Source organism: Lipotes vexillifer, unplaced genomic scaffold, assembly GCF_000442215.2.
Source record: "Lipotes vexillifer unplaced genomic scaffold, Lipotes_vexillifer_v1.1 scaffold149, whole genome shotgun sequence".
Classification (NCBI taxonomy): domain Eukaryota; kingdom Metazoa; phylum Chordata; class Mammalia; order Artiodactyla; family Lipotidae; genus Lipotes; species Lipotes vexillifer.
In genome coordinates, this window is record NW_006779962.1 from 3,236,295 (window position 1) to 3,246,103 (window position 9,809).

General features: G+C 54.6%; 1 protein-coding gene across 1 annotated transcript in view; it reads right to left on the minus strand.

The window, feature by feature from the left end:
• The window catches only part of PLPP7 (phospholipid phosphatase 7 (inactive)), a 13,093-nt gene extending 8,670 nt beyond the window's left edge, over positions 1 to 4,423 (minus strand). Inside the window, exon 1 of the mRNA XM_007453122.1 lies at positions 3,679 to 4,423. Within this exon, the coding sequence (XP_007453184.1) occupies positions 3,679 to 4,129 (451 nt within the window). The 5' untranslated portion in view covers positions 4,130 to 4,423. The remainder of the gene's footprint in view (positions 1 to 3,678) is intronic.
• Positions 4,424 to 9,809: the final 5,386 nt, after the last annotated feature.

A 9,809-nucleotide genomic window follows, 5' to 3' on the forward strand; every position in this document is an offset into this window, starting at 1 on the left:
ATCCCACGTGCCGCGGAGCGGCTGGGCCCGTGAGCCATGGCCGCTGAGGCTGCGCGTCCGGAGCCTGTGCTCCGCAACAGGAGAGGCCACAGCAGTGAGAGGCCCGCATACCATAAAAAAAAAAAAAAAAAAATGGTTAAAATGGTAAATTTTGTGTTATGTCTATTTAACCAAAATTTTAAAAATGACATAGAAAAACAAAAGAATGTATAGTTTTTATCATCAGGGATATTTCAATAAAGATTCTTTTATAGATCAGGGAAATAAGACATGGAAGCCATTTTCCACCAAGGACAGGCCCATGGGGGAACCAGGATGGGCTTGGTGAACGGGGATGGCCTGGGTGCCCTGTCACCTGGCCCGCTTTGGGATCATCAAGTCGCGTGTTGCAGGGGAAGGACAAAGGAGGGGATCAGGTCATCTCACAGGTGCCTAGAGCTTGGAGGGGACCTGGAGGGATCCTGGACCTGGGACTTCTTTTGATGCTGGCAATGGCGATGAGGATGGTGATCATTGATGCCCAAGCATCAACTGGCATTCGTATGAGCCATACACTTTCGTGTAATGCTTCAGGGAAGTGTCCCAGCAGCCCACTAGACAGATGAGGAAAATGAGGCTCAGAGAGGCAAAGTCATTTGCCCCGGTTCCCACAGCTGGGCCAGGATTTGCACCCAGGTCCGGCCAACTCTGGAGCCAAGCTTGTGCCAGCTGCCAAGATCCCTCCTGGCTTTTGACGTTTCCAGAGTCTAGGCAGCACAGCACACCCTTGGGGAGGAACGCGGGGACCAGGGCAGAGAACTTCCTCCTGGCCCAGCTGGGACTCTTCCCGGGTCCAGTGTCTGCAGCTCCATTTCCCGAGGCTCCTGCGTTTTCCGCTTTGGGGCCAAGGAGAGCCCAAGTGCCAATTGTATAGGGGAAGGGCTCTGCCCTCAGGACTCTGCTGGGTGCCCTGGTGCTCAGAGAAGGGTGGGCAGGAGCAGGCAGGGCCCCCTCAAATCTCAGGGCCCCGCAGCTTCCACGTCTGCCTGCCACCCACTGTGCTAAGTGCTTTACCAGCTCCCCTTGAATCCCCACCACAGTCCTGAAGCCCCATGTACAGATGAGAAAACCGAAGCTCAGGGATGGGAACTGACTTGACCAGACCTACTGAGTAAGGGTCAGAGTGAGGACCCAGACAAAGTCCATTCCAACCTCAGAGCTCCAGGATTGAAAGGCCGCGCAGGACCCCAAAGACTAAAGAATAGACAGATCTGTGCAGTTTGTGCTCCACGGGTGGTCTTTCTTCCCTGGACAGAGAGTGGTGTGGGCAGCTCTTCTTGGCAGGTCAGGTCAGAGCTGTGGGATTAACCCGCCTTGGCTATTTGCTGCAGTTTACTGGGTCCACATCCCCACGAAGTGCCCCAGGCCCACAGACCACCGTGTCTGTTCTGAGCAGCTGCTCTGTGCCAGGCTCTTATGTCTCTGTCATGTCAGTACCTGGATATGCCAGCAAACGTGCTGGTAAAAGAGAAAACTCTTCCCAGGTGCCTCCTCGCTACTCACAAGCTTCAGCGTGGATTGGGTGGTAAGCCTGACCTGCAGACGGATGGTGAGGGGGGGGGGCAAGGGGTTTGCAGCCTGGAGGACTTGGATTTGCTTCCCAGATCTACCACTTACGGGCATGTGGGGGTGGGCAAGTCCCTTGACCCCTCTGAGCCTCAGTTAACTCTGTAAAGTGGGTGTATTAATATTTACATTACACGGTCATTAAAAAGATCTTAAAATCATGAAATACAGGACATTCATGGCATAGTACTTGGTACATAGTGAAGCTCAATAAATGATGATTTTAAAAACTTAGAAATGACTGTCCTTCTTATTCAAGAAGGGAGGCACCTCGAACTTTGCTCTTCATTCTATGAAGCAAACTCCTTTGTGTCCCCAGAATCTGGTTGCTGGAAAGAGCCAGAAGCCTCATCTTAACAAACTGTTAAGATGTTAAGAGTTGTTCCCAGCTCTAGTCCTGGCCCCATCAATGACTAGCTACATGGCTGTGGACAAATCATCTCCCTGTAGAAGTGATGATGTGGTTTATGCAAAACCGGGCACGTAGTAAGCGCTGAGCAAATTATGAACACAGCTTCACCACCTCCATCATCTTACGCGGAAGGAATGTGCAGACAAGGTCTAGGGAGCAGGTTTGAGGGGAGGCTCAAGGATGCTCTCCCACCTCCATCCTTGGACACCTGACCCCCAACACAGTTTCCTTGAGCTACTGCTCTGTGTCAGGCTGCAGCGGGCACCGGGGAAACTGGGTAATGAGACCAGGGTTCTGCCCCCGCAAACACCCGGCCCAGCACCTGGGCCACCTTGCTCTGTCCCTCTGTCCCAAGCCCAGGGCACATTGCCTGAAAAGAGCACAGGCCTGGATGTCAGGTGCAAATCTTCAGACCTGGTGTAAATCTCCCGCTCTGAAGCTTTGGCCAAGTTGCTTTATTTACAGGAGCCTCAGTTTCCTAATCTGTAAAGTGGGAATGGTAATAGCACCAGTCACATGGGACTGTTTATTTGGCATAGTAACAAGTAATGTAAATCATTTAGGAATAAGAACAAGAAAACGTTGATGGTACCAGACCCAGCCATCTCCTGCACGAGGAACTGCTGTTCTCCCCTCCCTACATCCCACCCACAGAGTGTCCACCCCAGATGCTCTGAGACCTGAGTGGGGAGCCACACTGTATTGCAACTTCCCCTGGGATGGCAGTTCTCAGTGGCCCAACACACACCCCTTTGGAAGTGGGACCCCTTGTCAGTGTTTGCTTAGCCTGAGCCATTCCCCCCACCCCCGACTTGTGCCCCAAATCGTGGCTGTGCTGGGAAGGGCCAGGAGATCAACACGGCCCACCGTGGAGGGTGGCAGCAGAGGGTCCCCGAGCACCTGGGGGATCTGGAGGTGGCTGGAGGGTGGGCCGCATGGGGGCTGGGCATCACCTCCTGGATAGAGGGCAAGGCCTGCTTTCCACGTGGCGCCCACGTGGCACTTGGCACAGGGCAGAGCTCAACTGAAAGACGCTGGTGACAAAGACTTTGCAAAAACAAACCAAAGCTCACCAGGCCCTCCTCTCTTCCAGCGACTCACCCAGGGAATCGGTACGTAAGGACTCCAGGAGGCCACGAGTGGGTGGGAACCCCAGACTGGACCCCTGCACCCCCAGGCCCTGTGGGAGGATCCTGGGCGGCTTGCAGGGTCCCTGAGCCAAGCAAGGGGGTTGATGGGAGCAGCTCACAAGTGCTGCCTACAAGCAGCCTAGGAACTCAAGGACCCCAGCCTATGGGATGGGGTGTTACAGGGTTAGACACCTCACTGCAGAGCACCCGCCAGACTCCTGGCCACTTCCCTCGAGGTCACGGCCTCCAGCACCCCTGTTCAAGCTGCTTCTGTTTTCCCAGAGCAGGGCCCTTCCTCAGAAGTTCCCGCTGGGGCCCCGCATTCTCAAGGCCCTCACTTTGCAGGGGGCTGTCACCTGGGCATCCTCAGCTCTCTTCCCCAAGCCGGAGGCTTGCCTGTTTCTGGGGCACCCTCCCTGCCTAACCTCATTAAATTGTTCCAGTCGGTTTCTGAGGGCCCCGCTGGTCCTGCTGGGGTGGGCTCCCTCCCCGGGCCTGGCGGGGTGGGTGGTGGACGGCGGGCACACTCACCCAGAAGTAGGTTCATGAGCACCTCCTGGCCGGCTAGCGTGCTGCTTTTCACCAGGCAGAGGATGGTACCCCCGATCCAGGGGATGCCGTGGCCTGTGATGCCAATGAGCTTGACCATGGAGCGGGCGCTGGCCCAGGACGCAGCCCGGCCGGCGCACACCCCCAGGCGCTTGGACATGCAGATGTCAATGGCCAGCAGGGAGTTGAAGGCGATGCCCTTGAAGGAGGGGTTCAGCTGCATGCAGTCCTCCTCGGGCAGCTGCTGAGACTGGCGCCGCTCGCGGGCCCCATCGCCAGCGCATGAGGGCTGTGTCGAGGGGCCCGAGGCCTTCCTGCCCGAGCTGCGGGGCTCCGGCGCCCCCTTCGGGGGCTGGTTCAGGGACAGGAACTCGGCCCGGTTGAGGACGTTGTTGCGGTCCCGGGCCCGGGCCCGGCTCTGGGAGGCAGGCATGGTGACAGTCACCCAGCGAGGGCCGGTGCCAGCCTGGCTGTGAGGCCCTTCTCTCCAAAGACGGAAGCCTGGAGCCTCCGTTGCTCCCGGCCTCCCCTCTTGCTCTGCGGCAGCTGTTAAATATAGAGTGCGGGACTGCACATGGCTGTTTACCTCCGGCTGCCACCAGGCTCCCAGGGAATGTCAGTGCCAGCTGGGCAGCCAATCGAGCCCCCCAGTGCGGGCCAACGCCAATGGAGCCACCCAGGAGGTGGACACGTCCACAGCTGCAGCCTGGCTGCCTCGGGGCCTGGGCTATTTAAATCTTCCAATGGCTCGCTCCCGGGGTTTGGGGGACTCTGGGAAATGTAGTCCTCCTGCTGCTCTGGCCTCGGCTGTGCCCCAGGCCAGAGGCCTAGATGGGGGCCCCCGACTCAGCCCTGCTTTGACCAGCTTCACTCTGAGCAGGCCAGACCCCTGTGAGCCAGGCCCGCCTGACCCACTGGCCTGGACAGCTTGGACCTGGTCCCGTGGACTAGACGGTGAAGTCCAGGCCAAAGGCCTCTCCGGACACCAGATGGAGTGAATGACGTCACTGAAAGCATCACCCTGGGTCCACTGGGGCTGGGCCCAGCCCCTCCCCTCTGTGACAGCATTTCATTAAGCTGGCTGGCTGGGTTTTTTTTATTTTCAATCAGTCTTGAATCGGGCTTCAGTGCATGACTGTTCAATCAAATGGCAATCTGTAAGATTCTCTTTCCATTAGAGGGAGGGGTAATTAATTGGTTGGTAATGGATCTGCCCCTCGGAGGTGGCCTCCACTGCCCGGAAGCTTTGCGAAGGACAGGATCAGTAAAGCAGCTTCAGGCAACCCGTAACTAGTTCCCGAGCTCCTGGACCTGTGCTAGGTGCCTGGAACACTGCAGCGAATGGAACACATCGCATGCGGCCCTGTCCCCGGGAAGCTCACAGTTCAGCGGGGATTAAACGAATGACACGTGTGAATAATTGCAAGCGTGCAGATGTGTTGCAGGATCATAGAACAGGGCTCCGGGCCTGGCCTGGGAGTTGTGGAGGGATTTCCCCCAGAAGGAAAGGCAGGTGAGAGGCCCTGGGCGAGGGAGAGCCTACCTCCTGCCCTCCTGCGAGGTTTGGGGGCCCCTGTGGCAGTACATGGACTGAGGGGGCAAGAGAGGCTGCAGACCCAGAGAGGGGCAGACCACGAGGGCCCAGCCGAGGATTTGGGGTTTGAGTCTGGCCTCCCTGACTGCAGGAACCCAAAGTCTCCACAGCCCTTTTAGGGCTGACTGGGCCCGGGCTCAAGGGGAAGCCACTGGTTTAGGGCAAGCAGCAGAGTCAGGGGTGAACGCCCTGGTCTCATGATTCGCGGCACCCAAGGCCTGTCTGCCCAGTGGGGATGAAGGCGGGAGTCCTTCCAAGTGTGGAGACCCCCGTGAAGCCTCAGGCCCACCCCACAGCCTCCCAGGGACCAGGGCCAGAGCCTCCCAAGGACAGGAAGCTGCCTGGGGTGGGAGTGAGTGCTCTGTGGTCACAGGGGACCAGCCTGGGGGCTCCAGAGTCAGACCGATGAGGAATAACCTGGGGCTCTGCCACCAACTAGCTGTGGGAACTGAAGCAAGTCACTTGGCCTCTCTGGGCCTAGTTTTCTCCTCTTGTAACATGGGAACACTAGTGTCCACCTTCCAAGAGCTGTTGTGAAGTCGATGAGATGATGTTTGTAAAATGCTGACAAGGGTCCCTGCCACATAGTGAGCCTTCAAGCCTATGGGTTAGGAATTGATCCTATTTAACAAACAAGGCAAAGTCCTCTCTCCGTCTGAGTGCCCCCTTCAGAAGGACTCACCCCCAAGGTCTGGCCCCTACTCCGTACCTGGCTGGTGTGAAGCCAGACACCAGGAACCCTCAGTCTGGGGTTCCTTGTGGACTCCCTGGCACTTCTCTTCCAGAGTGCTCCCCTCAGAACATGCACCCACAGAGAAGGACGTCCCAGACTGTGTCACATCCCTCCCTGTTGGGTGTGGCCATAATGGCCTGTGCTGTCTCATCCTGGACCCTGGACAGATGTACATGAAGATGTGCACAGAATGCATGGGTAGTGGGCAGTGTACTGTGCTCTCTATTTGCTTTAGTTTATTGACACCATATAACCAACCTTCCTGTGAAGTCAAGACATCATCCCCACTTTACAGACAAGGAAGCTGAGGCTCAGAGGGGTGAAACCCAAAAGAGGTGAGGCCCAACTCCCAAGAAGTCCCTGGGGTGGGATACAAGGGCCTCCAGACTCAGATGCCTCAGACCACAGGGACCTGGATGTGCCCACTTAGCTGTCCACCAGGGCACTCACCCCACTCTCCCTGGGTGGGGCCCATGACCTGGGCTGACCTCAGGAGGGGAGGAGGAGCCCAGCCCAGATAGGGGCTATTAATACCCAGAGGCCTGTGTCAGCACTTTGGCCTGGAAAGAGCTGCTGGCAGGTTCTGAGGGCTACAATGGGCTCCATGCTGGGGAGGGCCATGGAGTCCGACTGGACTTTGGCCTAGGAGTGGTGAAAAGTGGGCTCTGGGCTGGGATAACCCTGGGTTCAAACCCCTCAGCAACCTCTACCTTAGTGACAGCAGGCAAGTCCTGCTAGCACTCCTGGCCTCTGTTTCCCCCTCAGGGGGCTGGTGAGAGCCACTCACTCAGACTGAGACCTTCTCCTCCATCTGTAAGTTAGGGTGACCTTGTTTACACCCTCAGACAGCTGAGAAGCAGGCACCATCCCTTTATGAGTACCTACCATAGCCCACACAGTCCCACTTCTCAAGAGTCTTAGAATTCATTCATTCATTGAATTGATGCTTTCATTGATCTCTTCCTGCAGTTTTGTTGGGGAGATAGGATAAACACCCATGAAATAGCTAGCCAGTTTATAAAACAATCTACTTTTACCAATAGCCTTATTTTTTTCTTACTGTCAACATTTTATGGTCTTACTGCAATAAATTCAATAAATACAGATGATCTAGATATAATCCTACTGCCTGGAGAGCACCACTGTTAACATGAGGGTGGCCAGGTTATAAAGGGATTCTCACTTGTCTCATTGCCAATTATTGAAATGTTTTATGACAACCAAGTATTACTTTAATAATCAGAAAGAAGATCTATTAAACAAACTATACCTATGTATATTATATATATAAAGATATACGCTTTTAAAATATGATTGTATTATATATCCTTTAAAAAATAACCTCCCCTTTTCACTTAACAATATAAATCTGCTGGGACTTCCCTGGTGGTGCAGTGGTTAAGAATCTGCCTGCCAATGCAGGGGACATGGGTTTGATCCCTGGTCCTGGAAGATCCCACATGCTGTGAAGCAACTAAGCCCATGCGTCACAACTACTGAGCCTGCGCTCTAGAGCCCGTGAGCCACGACTCCTGAGCCCGTGAGCCACAACTACTGAAGCCCACGTGCCTAGAGCCTGTGCTCTGCAACAAGAGAAGCCACCACAATGAGAAGCCCATGCACCGCAACGAAGAGTAGCCCCCGCTCGCCGCAACTAGAGAAAGCCTGCGTGCAGCAACGAAGATGCAACGCAGCCAAAAATAAATAAATAAAATAAATAAATTTATGAAAAAGAAAAAAAAAGACCCAATGCAGCCAAAAATAAATAAACAAAAAAATATATATATAAACCTGGCAATGTCTCCATGACAACCCATCATTTTTTGATGACTGCTTGGCATTTTGTCATGTGGATGGGCCATCCTTTATGTAAGCAATTCCCTATTATTAGACATGTAGGTTGTTTGCATTTTGTGACTATTTGAAACTATTATGGCATAGCTATCCTTCTATATACACCCCTGTGCACTAAAGCAGGATATAAATAAGTGGTTAAAGTGGCAAGTACCAAATAAAAGTGTGTTCAGATGCATCCCCATGAAGTCCAGTGGGTCATCCTGAGCCACCTACTGCAGTACCCAGACCTGGAAGAGCAGCACAGGGTCGGAGACACTTCTAGCCAACATGGCAAGTCTAACCACACTTTTCCTGTGTTTGTTAGAGTTGAGGAAGAGAAGGCTAGAGTGAGGCCGCAGAGCTGGTGAAGCAAGGCTAGAGTTAGGATGTGGGCTGGCTGGTCCCTGTAACTCTGAGCCTGTGGGCTGTCTTCCTGGCCATGTATCCCACAGCTTCTCCGTTCCCTGTCTGCTTGACCTCATCTTTCACTCACTCATTCGCTCACTCACTCCTGGAGCACTTTTTTTTAAAACATTATTTATTATTTATTTTTTGGCCGCGCAGCACATGGGGTCTTAGTTCCCCGACCAAGATCGAACCCACGCCCCCTGCACTGGAGGTCCCTGGAATACTTTTTGAGGTCTGCTGTGTGCCAGGCCCTCTTCCCATGCAAGGACCAGTGGGAAGTACAAAGATGGCTCTGAGGTGGCCCCATGCGTGCAGACCACCTGGCCTGCCCTGAATCATTGCCTCACCTGGCCCTAGGTTCACATAACCTCCCTGTTCTAGCACTGTCCATTGTTGAGAGAGGGGTGTGGTATGCAGTGAAGTGACTCAGGACTCAGTCTAAAGCCCTTGCCCCAAGCATTTGGATACACTGCCTGTCACTTGAAAGCAGGAGAGGTTTTCTGGCAGCATCCTGGGACCTAGAGCCATTCGTACATTGTAGTCATTTGTTATTTGTTGTCTTTAAATGTTTAAAATAGGCTGACTACTACTACTGAGCATATTTATCATTAACTTGTACTTAGCACTGCTCAGACTCAGAGATACGTGTGTGTCTCAACAGTCACTGCAACTTCATAAACAGGCTTTTAGTCCCCATGGTACACATGAGAACACCAAAGCTCAGAGGTTAAGGGATTCTCTCTGGACCATGGAGTCAGCCAGTGAGGTACCCTGGGATTCAAACATCACCCCAACCCCCCCTTACCCTCTCCCTCTCTTTTCCTTTTTCCTTGGCCAGTTTCCTTTCTAACATGCCATACACTTATTTATTCTGTGTGTGCTCAGGGTCTGTGTCCTCCTAGCAGAGTGTCAGCCCACGAGGCAGGGTCTGTTGTCTATTTGTTCCTTTGTGGGGCAAGGTGCCCAAGCAGTGCCTGGCACCTAGCAGGCATTCAGTAAATATGTATTGAATGAATGGCTGTCTGATTCTGAAGCCTGGACTCTGTTCTACTACAAACCTTGCCGTCAAAGACGATGGCCAAGAGGAGACGGCTTATTTGGGGTAATGACCCCAAAATGGGAGGGGAAGGGGTGAGAAGCTCCACTATGGGGAGACGCACAGCTGGAGGGGAGAGCAGGGAGGGGCAGCGGCGGGGGTCCCTGCCAGGACGGCGGAGCAGCCCTGAGAAAAGCATTTTTCGTCACCGCCTCCCCACCCCGCCGGCTCCCGCCCCGGATCGCTTTGTCAGTTCGCATTTCTAAGGCCGCTCCTGGGTTATTTCGGTCGGGAAACCTGATCCTTCCCCGGGTTTATTTTAGCACCTTGGAGAACTCCCAGCGCCGCACCCGATCCCGGGCCGCACCCAGCCTGCTGACGCCGCCTCCGTCCCCGTTCTGCCCGGGCGGCGGGGCGCGCGGGGGGCCCCGCCGGAGCAGCCTCCGGGGCGCGGCGCCCGCGTCCTCCCGCATCGGCGGCGCGCGGGACCGTGATGGGGGGCCCGA